Below are 16,320 nucleotides of genomic sequence, written 5' to 3'. Positions count from 1 at the left end.
CCAAAGAATTTTAGCCAGGTATTTACTTTTCCTTCGTATATCGACTTTCTCCTCTATCTCATATGCTTTTCTGCTGTGGGAATTCAGTTCAGTTCAGTCACTCAGTCGTGTCTGACTCTGCGACCCCATGGACTTCAGCACACCAGGCCTCCCTGTCCATCACCAACTCCTGGAGCTTGCTCAGACTCATGTCCATCAAGTCGGTGATGCCATCCAAGCACGTCATCTTCTGTCGTTCCCTTCTCCTCCTGCTGTGGGAATTATCTCTTTCTTTCTCTCTCTGATGCTAGAGGGATTCATAGGGCAGTGCACTGAATCCTTCCAAAGCATTAGGCTATCTCCTGGGCCTCAGTACTGAGGCTGTGGCAAGAGGTATTGAATGTCTTAGCTGATTACTTGCTACTTTTACTGTAGAATGTCAACAATGTGTGGAATCACTGTTCGAACTCACATTGCAAAGTAGACAACCAGAAAGAATATAAGATCTTTATTGCCAATTGCTGATCTCATTTTTCTTCAGACCACTGCTTTCTGCATGGCATGAAAACAAATTAGTGGAATGTCTAATGAATTTTAACTTAGTTTGATCTGATAATCTAAACTGTGCATTTAGGAAATATGCTGCCCATTATTTAGAGAAAAATGTTCAGTCTTGCTGGAGTGTCCCTTCTTCCTGCCTCTCTAAGATGACACTGGGGAAAGAGTACTTATGAGCTCCCACTGGTCCTTAAGTGTATGTGGCCGGTGTCCCCTCATCTACCTGATGATCGCTCACCTTGCTAGTTTATGTCTGTGGGCGTGAGGGGGTGACTCTTTCTGTCCTTTGGGCTAGCTAGTGATGGCTGCAGATCCCTGAATCTCTGCTACCTCCTTCATCCCACCAGAGGCCAGCTGTCCATCTGCAGCTTTGGTTAACAGAGGCTCTCTGGCTTTCTACTCTGCATCAGCACCAACGTGAACTGAGAGGTGCTGGAAAATCAAATCTCAGCACCTACCTTGCTAAGCTGAGATAATATTCTGTGGCTGCACTCCAGAAGAGTGGAGACAATAAACCCTCCTTGGCCACCCTTACTTATTTATCACACTTCTCTATCATTCACCCCAGACCCCCAGCCCTCCAGCCTAAGCCCAGAGGGCAAACATATCAGAGAACACACATCTGGCTATGTCTCGCGCTTTCTCTCTTCTTCCCATCATCTCCAGGGCTTTTTGCATGCTTTCCCACTGTCACATCCTGTCCATCTTAGAGGGATTTAGCTAGCTCCAGTGGGTAAGACTTCAGTGGGCTTCAGCAAGCTCCAGTGGGCTTCCCTGGGGGCTCAGATGGTAAAGCGTCTGCCTGCAGTGCAGGAGACCTGGGTTCGATTCCTGGGTCAGGAAGATCCCCTGGAGAAGGAAATGGCAATCCACTCCAGCACTTTTGCCTGGAAAATCCCATGGACGGAGGAGTCTGATAGGCTACAGTCCATGGGGTCTCAAAGAGTCGGACACGACTGAGCGACTTCACTTTCACTTTCAGTGGGTAAGACATCCTCTCCATCCCTTAGCAGAACTCTGTACTTGCAGTCATCCAGGATATTGATGTTTTAAATGGAATTCATTAGCATTTAGAAAATATTTTCTTGAGACAATAGCGTGGCTTGCAAGACTATTGTCTTGCTACATACTGTGATACAATTCTAGATGTCAAAAGTTGAGTTTTTAAAAAAATTTCTCTTTGATTTCTTATGTAACAAATTCTGATCTCTACTGGCAAACAGATGCCAAAAACAAGAAAAAAGTCTGTGCTTGGTGAAGCAAAAGAGAAAACAAGGAAAACACGTAAATCATTAAAACCCTTAAAACCAATTTTGAATATTCCAGGGTGTAGAAAGATCACTGAATCTAAAGTTATGGGTAATCAAATAAAATCAACCAGCAGACAAGCAAGTCTTCCACTTCAGAGAGGTGAGGTCAACACAGGATGCTGGGTACCCCCAAGGAGTTTTGGGGCAACAACTGAGGTGGGACTGGAGCCTCTGCCTAAGAATCCATGTGGAACTTGGGGCTTCATAGTTACCTCATTTAATTCTCCTAAACATCTTGTGAGACAGGACATTGGCTCCCCTTTTACAGCTGAGGAAACCGAAGCTCAGAGCTGGATCAGATCAAATGAAGCTCAGATGGATCCAATGGCCTAAGAGCACCTGGCTTGTAATGGTAAAGCAAGGTTTTAAGCCCACTTTTGCCTGATGCCAAACATTTCCTGTCCCTTCTACATGGTGCCTCCAGGTTGGGAGAAGGTAGATAAAGATGGGGATGGGAGAGGGGGCTTTTTAGAACATTTTCTTGGAGGCTGATATTTCCACTTATTTTATCTATGGCTGACTTCAGTAATCCAGAACATTTAGTTCAAGACAAGGCTAATGATGTTAATCTATGGATGATTCATGTATGACAGAAACCAACACAATATTGTAAATCAGTTATCCTCTGATTAAAAATAAATTAATTAATTAAAAAAACCAAGTTAATGGGTTTGTTGTGAAATTAAAAAGTTCTGGCTGGGATAAAAATGAAGTTTTTTGAAGAAGTTGTGTTGATTCATAGAATTGGCCAGTGGAAGAAGGCAATTGGTTCAACAACAGAAGTTCAACTAGAGGAAAACTTGAACCTTGTGGGGAGTATCGTGATTTCTTCAGGCAGCTTGAGCCTTGTGATTTTTGCACTCCTCTGAGGTATCCCAAAGCAGGAAACTAAAAATGGTTTCTGGGATGTTTTGTAGATCGATTGAGGAATGTTGGATTAACAGGATGACACTGTGGATGAAATAATTGCTTTTACCTAGACCTGTCTTATAGGACACAAATGTAATTTGAGGTCAAGAACCTTCCAACGCCTGCGCCTCTTGCCTCCTATGTATGTAAATAGGCATCTGTGCCTCAACTTGCGGCTTCCCCCCTTTTTCAAAGTAAATACTCCATGATAATAACTTACGCCTTGCTATGCCTGATTTGTGGAGAAGGCAATGGCACCCCACTCCAGTACTCTTGCCTGGAAAATCCCGTGGACCGGGGAGCCTGGTGGGCTGCCGTCTCTGGGGTCGCACAGAGTCGGACACGACTGAAGCGACTTAGCAGCAGCAGCAGCATGACTGATTCTGGAGAAGGAAATGGCAACCCACTCCAGTATTCTTATCTAGAGAATCCTGTGGACGGAGGAGCCTGGTGGGCTGCTGTCCATAGGGTCCCTTAGAGTTAGACACGACTGAAGCGACTTAGCGTGCATGCATGCATTGGAGAAGGAAATGGCAACCCTCTCAAGTATTCTTGTCTGGAGAATCCGGGGGACAGAGGAGCCTGTGGGCTGCCGTCTGTGGGTTCACACAGAGTCGGACACGATGAAGTGACTTAGCAGCATGACTGTAAGTCATTAACTCTGTAAATGATTTTTTTTCTTCCAGTTTTATTGGGATTTAATTGACATAACAGCATTCTATAGATTTACAGTGTACATCATAATGATTTGACTTACATGAAAACTTTAGCACAATAAGTTTAGTGACCATTCATTATCTCATACAGATACAAAATTAAATAAATTTTTTGTTTAATGAGAACTCTTAGGATTTATTCTCTTAACAACTTTCATGTATATAATACAACATTTATCATGTTGTACATTATATCCCTGGTACTTTCTTATCTTTTAAGTGGAAGTATGTACCTTTCGACTACCTTCATTCACATAACATATCCTCATCGCTGGTAACTGCAAATCTGATCTCTTTTTCTGTGTGTTTGTTTTTGGAGAATAATTGACTTACAATTTTATGTTAGTTCTTGTTACACAACATAGTGATTAGATACTTCTATAAATTTTTAAGTTATCCCCGTAAGTCTCTCACTACAGAAAGATATTATATAATTATTGACCGTGTTTCCCACACTGTCCGTTTCGTGCCTGTGACACATTTGTTTTGCAACTATAAGTCTGTGCCTCTTAATCTCCCTCATCTATTTCTCTCCTCCCACCAACCTCCCTTCTGGAAACCACGTGTTTGTTCTTTGGGTCTGTTTCTGTTTTGTTATGTTTGTATATTCATTTGATTTTTTAGATTCCACATATGAAAGAAATCATAGAGTATTTGTCTTCCTATCTGCCTTGTTTTACTTAGCATAATGCCCTTTAGGTGCACCTATGTTGCCACAAATGGTAAAATTTTATTACTTTTATGGCTGAGTAAATTATGTATAATATATAAATTATTACACACATTAATTATTAATATATAAATTATTGCATCATATATTATATATATATATCACATCTTCTTTATCCATACATCTACTAATGGGCACTTAGGTTGCTACCATATTTTGGCTACTATAAATGATACTGCAATGAACATAAAGGTGCATATATTTTTCAAATTAGTGTTTTCATTTTCTTCAGATAAATATCCAAGAATGAAGTGGCTGGATGTTCTGCTGCTGCTGCTGCTAAGTCGCTTCAGTCATGTTCAACTCTGTGCTACCCCATAGACGGCAGCCCACCAGGCTCCGCTGTCCCTGGGATTCTCCAGGCAAGAACACTGGAGTGGGTTGTCATTTCCTTCTCCAATGCATGAATGTGAAAAGTGAAAATGAAGTCTCTCAGTCGTGTCCGACTCTTAGCGACCCTATGGACTGCAGCCCACCAGGCTCCTCTGTCCATGGGATCTTCCAGGCAAGAGTACTGGAGTGGGTTGCCATTGCCTTCTCCAGTAGTCTATTGTTAATATTTTAAGAACTCTTCATACTGTTTTCTATAATATCTGAGGGTTCCCTTTTCTCATATCCTCGTCAGTACTTGTTATTTGTTGTCTTTTTGACAATAGTCATTCGGACAGGTGTGAAGTTGTATCTTATTGTGATTTTGATTTGCATTTCTCTGATAATTGGCGATGTTGAGCATCTTTTCATGTGCTTGCTGGATATCTATATGTCTTCTTTGGGAAAATGTCTATTCAAATCCTCTGCCCATTTTTTCTTTTTTAATTAATTTTAAATTGGAGTATAGTTGATTTGCAACATTGTGTTAGTTTCTTCTGTACAACAAAGTCAGTCAGCTATACATACATAGATCCACTCTTTTTTAGATTCTTTCCCATGTAGGTCATTACAGAGTATTGAATAGAATTCCCCGTGCTACTCAGTAGGTTCTTATTAGTCATATATTCTATACATGTCAATCTCAATCTCCCAATTTATCCTTACCCCCTGCCCCTCCTTTCCCCGCTGGTAACCACAAATTTGTTTTCTACATCACCTGTGACTCAACTTCTCTTTTGTAAATAGGTTCATCTGTACTATTTCTTTGGAGTCCACATACAAGTGATATTATATAGTTTATCTTTCTCTAACTTCACTCAGTATCATCATCTCTAGTTCCATCCATATCACTGCAAATGGCATTATTTCATTCTTTTTTATGGCCAAGTAACACCCCATTGTACATATGCACCACATCTTCTTTATCCATTCCTCTGTTGATGAATGTTTAGGTTGCTTCCATGTTCTAGCTTCTGTCCATTTTAAAAAAATAATATTTATCTATTTTTAGTTGATTGATTGGTTTACAATATTGGTTTGATTTCTGTCATACATCAACATGAATTAACCATAGGTGTACATATGTCCCCTCCCTCTTGAATCTCCCTCACACAAGTTGGTTGTTTTTTTTGATGCTGAGTTTTATGTGATCTTTGTGTACTTTGGACAAATCTTTTGCAAATGTTTTCTCCCATTTGGTAGGTGACCTTTTTGTTTTGTTGATAGTTTCCTTAGCTGTGCAAAAGCTTTTTAGTTTGATATAGTTTCTTTTGTTTCTTTTTGTTTTTGTTTCCTTACCTGAGGAGATATATGCAAAGATATTATTAAGACTGATGTCAAAGAGCATATTGCCTATATTTTCTCCTAGAAATTTTATAGTTTCAGGTCTTATATTTAAGTCTTTAATCCACATTGAATTTAATTTTGTGCATGGTGGGAGAAAATAGTCCAGTATGATTCTTTTGCATGTAGCTGTCCAGTTTTCCCAATCCCTTTTATTGAAGAGGGTGTCTTTCTACTCTTGTATATTATTGTCTCCTTTGTTATAGATTTATTGCCCATGTAAATGTCAGTTCAATTCTCAGTTCTCTATTCTGTTCCACTGATCTGTCTGTTTTTGTGACAGTACCATACTGTTTTGATTACAGTAGTATAGTTTGTATAGTATAGCTTGAAATTAGGTAGCATGATACATAACTTTGTTCTTTTTCGAAGTTGTTTGGCCTATTCCTTTGCATCTTTTGTGTTTCTATGAAAATTTTAGAATTATTTGTTCTACTTCCTTGAAAAAATGTCATTGGCATTTTTATAGGGATTGAATTAAATCTGTAGATTACCTTGGGTAGTGTGGTCATTTTAACGATATTAATTCTTCCAATTCATGAACATGTTGTATCTTTCCACCTTTGTGTCATCTTCAGTTTCTTTCATCAGTGACCTATAGTTTTCTGAGTACAAGTCTTTTAACTCCTTAGGTAAAAGGTCTTTTTTTTTTTTTTATGTAATGGTAAATGAGATTGTTTTCCTAATTTATCTTTCTGATAGTTTGTTGCTATTGTATAGAAACAGAGCAAGTTTCTGTGTGTTAATTTTGTATCCTGAAACTTTACTGAATTCATTGATGAGTTCTAATGGTTTTCTTGGGTCTCTTTAAAATTTGCTATGTATAGTGTATGTCATCTACAAACTGATAGTTTTACTTTGCCCTTTTCAACTTGGATTCCTCTTGTCTGATTGCTTTGCTAGGACTTCCACTAATACGTTGAATAAGCGTGATGAGAATGTTCTGACCCTAGAAGGAATGCTTTTTCTCATTTAGTATGTTAGTGGTGGGCTTGCCATATTTGGTCTTTTTTATGTTGAGGAAATTCCCTCCATACCCACTTTGTTGAGAGTTTTGATCATAAATGGATGTTAGATTTTGTCAAAAGCCTTTTCTACATCTATTGAGATAATTATATGATTTTTATTCTTGAATTTGTTAATATGGTGTATCACATTGATTGATTTGGGAATATTGAACAACCCTAGCATCCCTGACATAAATCTCACTTGATTATGGTGTATAATCTTTCTAATTATTGTTGAATTTACTAACATTTTGTTGAGACTTTTTGTATCTATATTCATCAGTTGTATTAGCCTGTAATTTTCCTTTTTGGTGTGTGATATCTTTGTCTGGTTTGGTATCATAGAATGAGTTTATATATATATATATATATACATATACATACATATATATGTATATATATACATACATATATATGTATATATATATATATATACACATTTACATATATATATTCTTTTTCAGTCTTTTCTATTATGGTTTATCACGAGATATAGGATATTGTTATTTATCTACTTTATATATAGTAGTTTGTATCTGCTAATCCCAAACTCCTAATTTACCTCCCTCCCCCCTGCTATCCATTTTGGTAGCTATAAATTTGTTTTCTATATCTGTGAGTCTATTTTTATTTTTTAATAAGTCCATTTGTTTATTGTTTTTTAAGATTCCACATGTAAGTGATATCATATAATATTTATCTTTGTCTGACTTACTTCACTTATTATAATCTCTAGGTCCATCCATGTTGCTTCAAATGAAATCATTTCATTCATAGATGTATATATATATACATCCTCCTTATTCATTCATCTGCTAGTGAATATTTAGGTGGCTTCCATGTCTTAGTTATTATAAATAGTGATGGTATGAACATTAGGGTGCATATATTTTTTCAAATTCAAGTTTCTCCAGATGCCCATGAGTGGAATTGCTGGATCATATGGCAACTCTATTTTTAGTTTTTTAAAGACCATCCATACTGTTTTCTATAGTGGCTGCTCTAATTTACATTCCTATCAGTAGTGTAGGAGGGTTTCCTTTTCTCCAGACCATCTCCAGCATTTATTATTTGTAGACTTTCTAATGATGGCCATTCTGACTCATGTGAGGTGATAATGCATTATAGTTTTGATTTGCATTTCTGTAATAAATAAGATGTTGAGCATCTTTTCGTGTACCCATTGGCCATCTGAACCTTGAATATTCACTGGAAGAACTGATGCTGAAGCTGAAGCTCCAATACTTTGGCCACCTGATGCAAAGAGCTGACTCATTGGAAAAGACTCTGATTCTGGAAAAGGTTGAAGGCAAAAGGAGAAGTGAGTGGCAGAGGATGAGATGGTTGGATAGCATCACTGACTCAATGGACATGAATCTGAGCAAACTTAGGAAGATAGTGAAAGACAGGGAAGCCTGGAATGCTGCAGTTCATGTGGTCACAAAGAGTCAGGCATGACTTAGTGACTGAACAGCAACAATGTCTTCTTTGGAGAAATGTCTACTTATGTCTTCTGCCCATTTTTCAGTTGGGTTGTTTGGAGTTTTCTGAGTTATAGGAGCAGTTTGTGTATTTTGGAAACTAAGCCCTTATTGGTTGCATTGTCTGCAAATATTTTTTGCCAGTTCATAGGTTGTCATTTTGCTTATAGTTTCATCTGCTGTGCGAAAGCTTATAAATTTGATTAGGTTCCATTTGTTTATTTTTGCTTTTATTTTTATTGCCTTGGGAGATATTGGGAGTCTTTTTAATTACTGATTCAGCTTCATTATTGGTAATTGGTCTGTTCATATTTTCTGTTTCTTCTTGGTTTAATCTTGAAAAATTGTACATTTCTAGTGATTTTTCCAATGCTTCTTGGCTGTCCATTTTATAGGCATGTAATTGTTCATAGTAATATTTTATGATCCTTTTTATTTCTGAGATGTTGGTTGTAACTCCATTTCTGATTTTACTGATTTGGATTCTCTTTCTTCTTTTCTTGATGAGTCTGGCTAAAAGTTTATCAATTTTATCTTTTGAAAGAAGCAGGTATTAGTTTCATTGATTTTTCTATTGTGTTTTAGTCTCTATTTCATTTATTTCTGATTCGATCTTTATTATTTCTTTACTTATACTAATTTTGGGTTTGGGATGTTTTCTTTTTTTAGTTCCTTTAGGTGTATGGTTAGATAGTTTATCTGAGATTCTTCATGTTTCCTGAGATAGGCTTGTATCATTATAAACTTCCCTCTTAGAACTGCTTTTGTTGTGTCCCATGGGTTTTACATCATTATTTTTGCTTTCATTTGTCTCCAGGCAGTTTTTAATTTCTTCAGTGATGCACTAGCTGTTTAGTGGCATATCGTTTATGCTGCTAAGCAATGGCCCACATGTTTGTGTTTTTTTCAGTTTTTTTTTCATTGTTGTTGTTGTTTGATTTCTAGTCTCATAGTGTTATGGTTGGAAAATATGCTTGATATGACTTCAATCTTCTTAAATTTCCTGAGACTTCTTTTGTGGCCTATCATATAATCTATTGTGAAGAATGTTCCATGTGCACTTGAAAAGAATGTGTGTTTTGCTGCTTTGGGAAGGAATGTTCTATATATATATATGTATTAAGTTCATCTGTCCTAACGTGTAATTTAAGGCCTGTGTTTCTTTATTGATTTTCTGTCTGGGTGGCCTGTCCGCTGATGGACAAGTGAGTCATTTAAGTCCCCCCACTTTTACTGTGCTACTGTCAGTGTCCCCCTTTAGTATTTGCTTTATGTGTTTGTGTGCTCTTATGTAGGTTGCACATCTATTTACAATAGTTATATCCTCTTGAACTGATCCCTTAATTATTAAATAATTCCTACTTTTTCTCTTATTACACAGTCTTTGTTTTAAAGTGTATTTTTCTGATATACGTACTGTAACCTGACTCTTTTTATTTCCATTTGCATGGAATACCTTTTTCCATCCCCTCATTTTCAATCTGTATGTGTCCAAATTAATTACTTAATTTGGTCACAGTGCCACAGCTTGTGGGACCTTAGTTCTCTGACCAGGGATCAAACCTGGGATCATGGCAGTAAAAGTGCTAAGTCCTCACAACTGGACCACCAGAGCATTCCCTGTGTGTGTCTTTAGATACGGAGTGAGCCTCTTGTAGGCAGCATATATACTGGTCTTGTTTTTATATCCACTCCACCACTCTGTGTCTTTTGATTGTAGCATTTAATTCATTTACATTTAAAGTAATTATTGATATGTATGTTCTGCCATTTGAATTGGGTTGTTTTTGTAGTTCCTTTCAAAGTTTTTTCCTTGCTTTCCTTTAATTTGGTGACAGTTGTTAATGTTATATTTAGGTTCCTTTTTCTTTTGTGTGTGCATATATATCTATTATAGGTTTTTGGTTTGTGGTTACCGTGAGGTTTATATATAGCTATCAAGGCTTGGTGTGCAGCAGTCCATCGTGTCACAAAGAGCTGGACACAGCTGGGTGACTTAAAACATGATTGTTTTAAGTTAATGATTGCTCAAGTTTAAACACATTTTAACAACTCTGCATTTTTACCCCCTGCCCCTCCATATTTACTTTTTTGACATTATAATTTGTATCTGTTTGTTTTGTTTATACCTTGACTACTTATTGTGGATATAGATGCTTTTACTATTACTTTTTTCTTTTGACTTTCCTCCTAGCTTTATATGTGGTTAATTTACTACCTTTACTGAATCTTTGGCTATACTGATGAGATTTTTTATTTAGTACTTTTTGTATTTCTACTTGTGGTCTTTTCTTTTCTGCCTAGGGAACAAGTTCCTTTAATATTTCTTGTAAAGCTGATTTCATGGCACTGAACTCTTCAAGCTTTTGCTTGTTTGTAAAACCCTTGTTCTCACCTTCAAATCTTAATGAAAATCTTGCCAGGTAGAGCATTTTTCATTGTAGGCTTTTCACTTTCATCCTTTTCAATACACACGCCACTCTCCTCTGGCCTGCAGTTTCTGATGAAAAGCTAGCTGATAGCCATTTGGCAATTCCCCTCTATGTAACTTGTTGCTCTTCTTTTTCTGCTTTTAATATTCTCTCTTTGTCTTTAATTTTTACTGTTTTTAATACTATGTGTCTTGATGTGGTCCTCTTTGTGTTGATCATGGTTGGGATTCTTGTGCTGTCTGGACCTGGATATCTGTTTCCTTTCCCAGATTAGGGACGTTTTTAGCTGTTATATCTTCAAATATCTTCTCTTTATGTTTTCTCTTTTAAAAAATTGTTTTTTTAACTTCTCACTCTGTTCATCTTTGGCCATTCTGCTCCTGAATTCTTTGAGCATCTTTCTGATCGTTACCTTGAACTTTATCAGATAGATTGCTCAACTCCACTTTACTTAATTCTTTTTTTCTGGTGTTTTATCTGGTTCCTTCATTTGGAACATATTCCTCTGTTGCCTTATTTTGCCTAATTTACTGTTTTCATTTCTATGTATCTGGTGGGTTGGTTAAATTTCCCTATCTTGAAGAAGTGGCCTTTTGTAGGAAAGGTTCTGTATATCCTAGAAGTACGCTCTCCTCTGCTCAACAGAGCTGTATATTCTAGGAGTGCCCCCATGTGGACTGTGCGAGCTCGTCTGTTCTGGTGGGCTGATTACTGTGGGTGGTCTGATAAGCTTGGCTGGCTCCCAGTTCTGTCTTTTGCAGAGGCTGCTGGCGGGTGGGTCTGGGTTGTTAGGAGCCAGGTGGGAACTCCAGCGGGGTCCCAGGGCTAACGCTGGCTCACTGGTGTGTGCAGTCAGACTTCAGGGTGACTGGTTGCAGGGCTTGGCATCCTGGATCTAGTGTAGGTCTACTAGTGGGTGGGGCTGGTTCTTCACATGGCTGGCTGCTGAGTCTGTGGTGTTCCAAAGCTGTAAGCTGGGTCTGATTCCAGGGCAGCTATGAGTCCCAAGGTGTTTCAGGAGGCTACTGATGTTAGCCTACTGGTGGGTGGACTGGGTCTTGACATGTTAGGGTGTGGGAATGTTGCATTCTTGGAAATAGTGTCCATCTGCTGGTAGGTGAGACTGGGTTCAGGGGCTAGTGACAGCCCATTGGTGGGCAGAACCAGGTCTTGGCTTCTCTGGCTAAAGGGCCTGTGGGTCTTGGAACTGGTGTTTGCCTGCTGGTATTCAAGACTAGGACCCAAAGTGTCCTGGAGCTAGTGACAGCCCACTAGTGAGTGGAACTGAGTCCCAGGGTCTCTGGCTGCAGGCCCTGGGAGTCCTGGAGTTGGTATTGGCCTGCTAATGGGCAGGTTTGGGCCTGACAGCTGACCATGGGGCCCTGAGGGTCTTGGGGCCAGTGCCAATACACTGGAGGTTGGGGCTGGATCCTGGGGAAGCTAGGTGTTCAAGAAGGTGTCCTAAGACAGCCAGCCTACTTGTGGGTGAAACTGTGTCCCTGACTGGCTAGTTGCTTGGCCTGAGTAGTCTCAGTATTGGTGCTGAGAGGCTGGTGAGTGGGGCCACGTTCTGACACTAAAAAGCTAGTCGGAGGATTCCAAAATGGTGCTTACCAGCATCAGTGGTAGAATGAGCTCTCCAAGTGGCTGCCCAAGGGTCTATATCTCCAGAGTGATCTCTACTTGTCTCCTGCCTTTTTGGGAGGTTCTCTAAGATCAACAAGTGGGTCTGACCCAGGATCTTTTCAAATTACTGCTTCTGCCCTGGTTCCCAGAGTGTGTAAGATTTGGTGTGCACCCTTTAAAAGTGGGGGTTTCCTGGTGGCTCAGTCGGTAAAGAATCTGCCTGCAATGTGGGAGACCTGGGTTCAATCCCTGGATTGGGACGATCCCCTGGAAAAAAGCATGGCAACCCATTCCAGTATTCTTGCCTGGAGAATCCCCATGGATAGAGGAGCCTGGCAGGTTATAGTCCGTGGGGTCACAAAGAGTCAGACATGACTGAGCGATTAAGCACACAGCACTTTAAAAGTGGAGTCTCTATTCCCTAACACCCTCTGGCTTTACTGAAAGTAAGCCTGCTGACCTTCAAAACTAAACATTCTGTGGCCTCCTCTTCCTGACAAAGGACCCTTGGGCTAGGGAGCCCAGTGTGGGGCTCAGACACCTACTCCTTAGGAAAAACCTCGGCACTTGTAATTATCTTCCTATTTGTGGGTCTCCTACCCATGGGAAAGGGCCTCGACTATACCACATTCCACCACTTTTACTCATCTCTTTGTGGTTTCCTCTTTCTGTCTTTAGTTGTAGGAGATTTTTTCTGCTAGATTTCAGGTCTCTGTCATTAATCGTTGTTCTGTAAATAGCTGTAACTGTGGTGTGCCTGTGAGAGGGGAGGGGCTCAGCATCTTCCTACTCCACCGTCTTGGCCAATCTCCTGTTCATTAACTCTTTCATGCGTTCAGGTACACCAGTGTGCCTCAGCATTGTGTCAGGTGATGGAAAGCATTTCTGATTCTTTCCTGGAATCTCATTTTAGTAGAACCTTGGTAGAATAAATATAAAGATACTGGGAGATCAAGGGCCAAGAGAAAGGTGCTCACCAAGAGAAGGAAGATAGGGAGGGTGTTACTATGGACAGAGTTCTCTTAATTTAGAAATATATCACAACTGATCTGACAAGTGACCACTTTGGTTCCTGAGAAAACCTCATTTGCCAAGAAAGTGTCACAAGACATTGAAACTTTAATGACTACTTATAAGGTTTGGTACTTAACCTCATTCATCAGATATGTATTTTTAAAGATGATGAATATAAACTGAGATGTTATATTGCATCCTCCTTGCTCCTCTTCTCTCCCAGACACTTATGTCTTTGTCTATTTAAGGCTGTCATTCTGAGCCTGATCCCATCGTGGGCCTTCTACAGCAGTGTGTTTCAGAAGATGCTCCTGACTCGTTACGTGGACTACCTCAAGAAGAATGCCAACATCAGATAGTGCTGGTGAACTCGTGTGCCATCCAGCATTGCTTTCTTCACCAGATTCTGCATTGGCCACAGAGGACTCAGAAACAGACCACTACCTTTAACCTCTCTGAAACTGGAGGGCCCATGTCACAGATACAGCACATAAAACTCAACTTTTTTTTTTGCAATTTTACTCAAGTCTGGAGATCTTTGGGAGAGCTGTGATGTAAAAACATGTGTTGTGCAATAGGGTTTTAATAGAGAAGGTAAGAGTGTCTGTATGTCATACTGGAAAATTTCTATATGGGATTATATAATGTGAGAAGAAAGCTTCTGATTCTTTGAATATTAAAAACAATTATACCTAGTAATCTACTTTTATAGCTATATGATAGACTGTCTGAATTCCCTAAACATTATCAAGATTGTAGTAGTTCTTGAGTAGTCACTGGTTCTCAAGCTGGCTTCCTTAGAGACCCAGGAAACTGTCTAGGAGAATAGGTGGGGCAATGGCTACTTCAGGACAGTTGCTGGGAACCCCTTGTTTCAACTAATGCTGCCCCAGATTTATCTATTTCAATTTTATTTGGAGTTCCATGTAAGACTGTGTTTATAAAAATAAAAACAAAAAATGATACATTGCTAAATAAAAGTAGTTTAAAAAACCATTGTTCTAGTGCAGGAGTTGATATCTACAGAAATGAGGTTTTTACAGGTCTCCAGTTCTTGGGGTGCTGGACTGAGGGTTTCAACTGTCAACATATATAGGGTGGCATGTTGGGGAATTACTCATTCAAGTCTTGAGGGAGTTGAGGGAGGAGCATGCCAGCTGGTGAGCTGGTATTGTCTGGCATTAATGAAGGGTGCCCCCCTTAGACATCATCATGCTCCAAGTACTGGCAGTGCTTGGCGGCATCTATCTCTTCTGAGACTGTCATTTGCATTTGTGGTGTGAACAAAGATTATGTGCTGGAGTGGGTAGCTGTTCCCTTCTCCAAGGGATCTTCCCAACCCAGGGATCAAACCCACGTCTCCCACATTGCAGGCGGATTCTTTACCAGCTAAGCCAAGAGGGAAGCTCAAGAATACTAGAGTGGGTAACCTAACCCTTCTCCAGCAGATCTTCCTGACCCAGGAATCGAACTGGGGTCTCCTGCATTACAGGTGGATTCTTTATCAACTGAGCTATCAGGGAAGCCTGTGACTGGACCTGAGCTAATTTGTCACATTGATTATCTTGCTCTATCTATGAGGCAGGCTGGTTGTGTGAAATCTCTTTTTTATGATGAAGAATAAAATCTCCTTATCAGCCAGTATCCCAAGAGGAAACAGAAGGCATGATTGAGAAATGTGAGGAATTAATTGCAAACGTGTGGGGAGAGTGTTAGGTAAGTCATCCGAGCTAGTGATTGAGGGGTGCTTTTACTACCCCAAGGTCTGAAAGGGCTAGCAAAAGAGGAAATATTAGGAAGATTGGGAAGGAGGGAGGCAGAGAGAGAGGGGCATTGTATAAGAAGCACTGCCTCAGAGGAGCTGTGACCTTCGACTGAAAGATGTTACTAGGCTGTGGCCACACCATAGACAGGGAGAGGTGGATTGCAACATTGTGATTTGCAGTAAGAAACATATATTTCATTTTCATTACCATTCTTTGGAATTTACTAAATGTTAAGATCTATAAATATGTCAACTGTTATTCATAGTTAGCCCCTTTCATCTGCACTTTAGTTTAAGTTAATGAGGTTGCTTTTAGAAAGCCCCTAAAAATGACAGGTGGTTGCCAAGGGACCAACCATGTGACTAGAGTTGGAACTTTTAGCCCCACTCCTCAAATTTTGGGGAGAGATGAGATTGAGTTCAATCACCAATGACCAAAGATTTAATCAATCGACTATGTAATGAAGCCTCCACAAAATATGAAGTGTAATTATGGGGTTTTGAGAACTTCCAGGTTGGTGAACATGTGCAGGTGCTGGGAGGGTATCATGCCCACAGTGGGCATGGAGCTCCACATGCCTTCCCACATACTTTGACTTATGCATCTCTTTCATCTGGCTGATCCTGAGTTGTGTTCCTTTGTATATAAACTGGTAATTTAGTAAGTAATCTATTTTCCTTAGAACTGTGACCTATTCTAGCAAATGATCACACCTGAGGAGGGGGTTGTAGGAACTCCTGATTTATAACCAGTTGGTCAGAAGCCCAGGTAACAGCCTGAAGTTCAATTCCCATATGAAGTGGGAGCAGCCTTGAGGGACTGAACCCTGAACCTGTGAGATCTAATGCTATCTTCAGGCAGATAGCATCAGGATTGAGTTGAATTGTAGGACATCCAGCAGGTGTCCAAGAATTGCCTGGTGTGGGCAAATCTCCCCACACAGCTGATGATCAAAATTACTTGAGAGTAGTGAGAAGGATGAATGGAAAAACAGGGATGTTTTTCCTTTACTGGAATGATATCCAAACATTATTCTCTTCTGAATCTCCAGCTGGTGCCTCCCACTGGACATATCCAAC

At 39.6% G+C, this 16,320-nt stretch overlaps 1 protein-coding gene across 1 annotated transcript in view; it reads left to right on the top strand.

Moving 5' to 3' along the window:
• Nucleotides 1-14,450, top strand: part of HSD17B3 (hydroxysteroid 17-beta dehydrogenase 3) — a 55,456-nt gene extending 41,006 nt beyond the window's left edge. Inside the window, exon 11 of the mRNA XM_027550247.1 lies at nt 13,724-14,450. Within this exon, the coding sequence (XP_027406048.1) occupies nt 13,724-13,834 (111 nt within the window). The 3' untranslated portion in view covers nt 13,835-14,450. The remainder of the gene's footprint in view (nt 1-13,723) is intronic.
• The last annotated feature ends 1,870 nt before the right edge of the window (nt 14,451-16,320 follow it).

This window comes from Bos indicus x Bos taurus, chromosome 8 (assembly GCF_003369695.1).
Source record: "Bos indicus x Bos taurus breed Angus x Brahman F1 hybrid chromosome 8, Bos_hybrid_MaternalHap_v2.0, whole genome shotgun sequence".
In the NCBI taxonomy this organism is placed as follows: domain Eukaryota; kingdom Metazoa; phylum Chordata; class Mammalia; order Artiodactyla; family Bovidae; genus Bos; species Bos indicus x Bos taurus.
The sequence above is the reverse complement of the archived record's forward strand: the minus strand, read 5'-3'. Positions and strand labels throughout refer to the sequence as shown.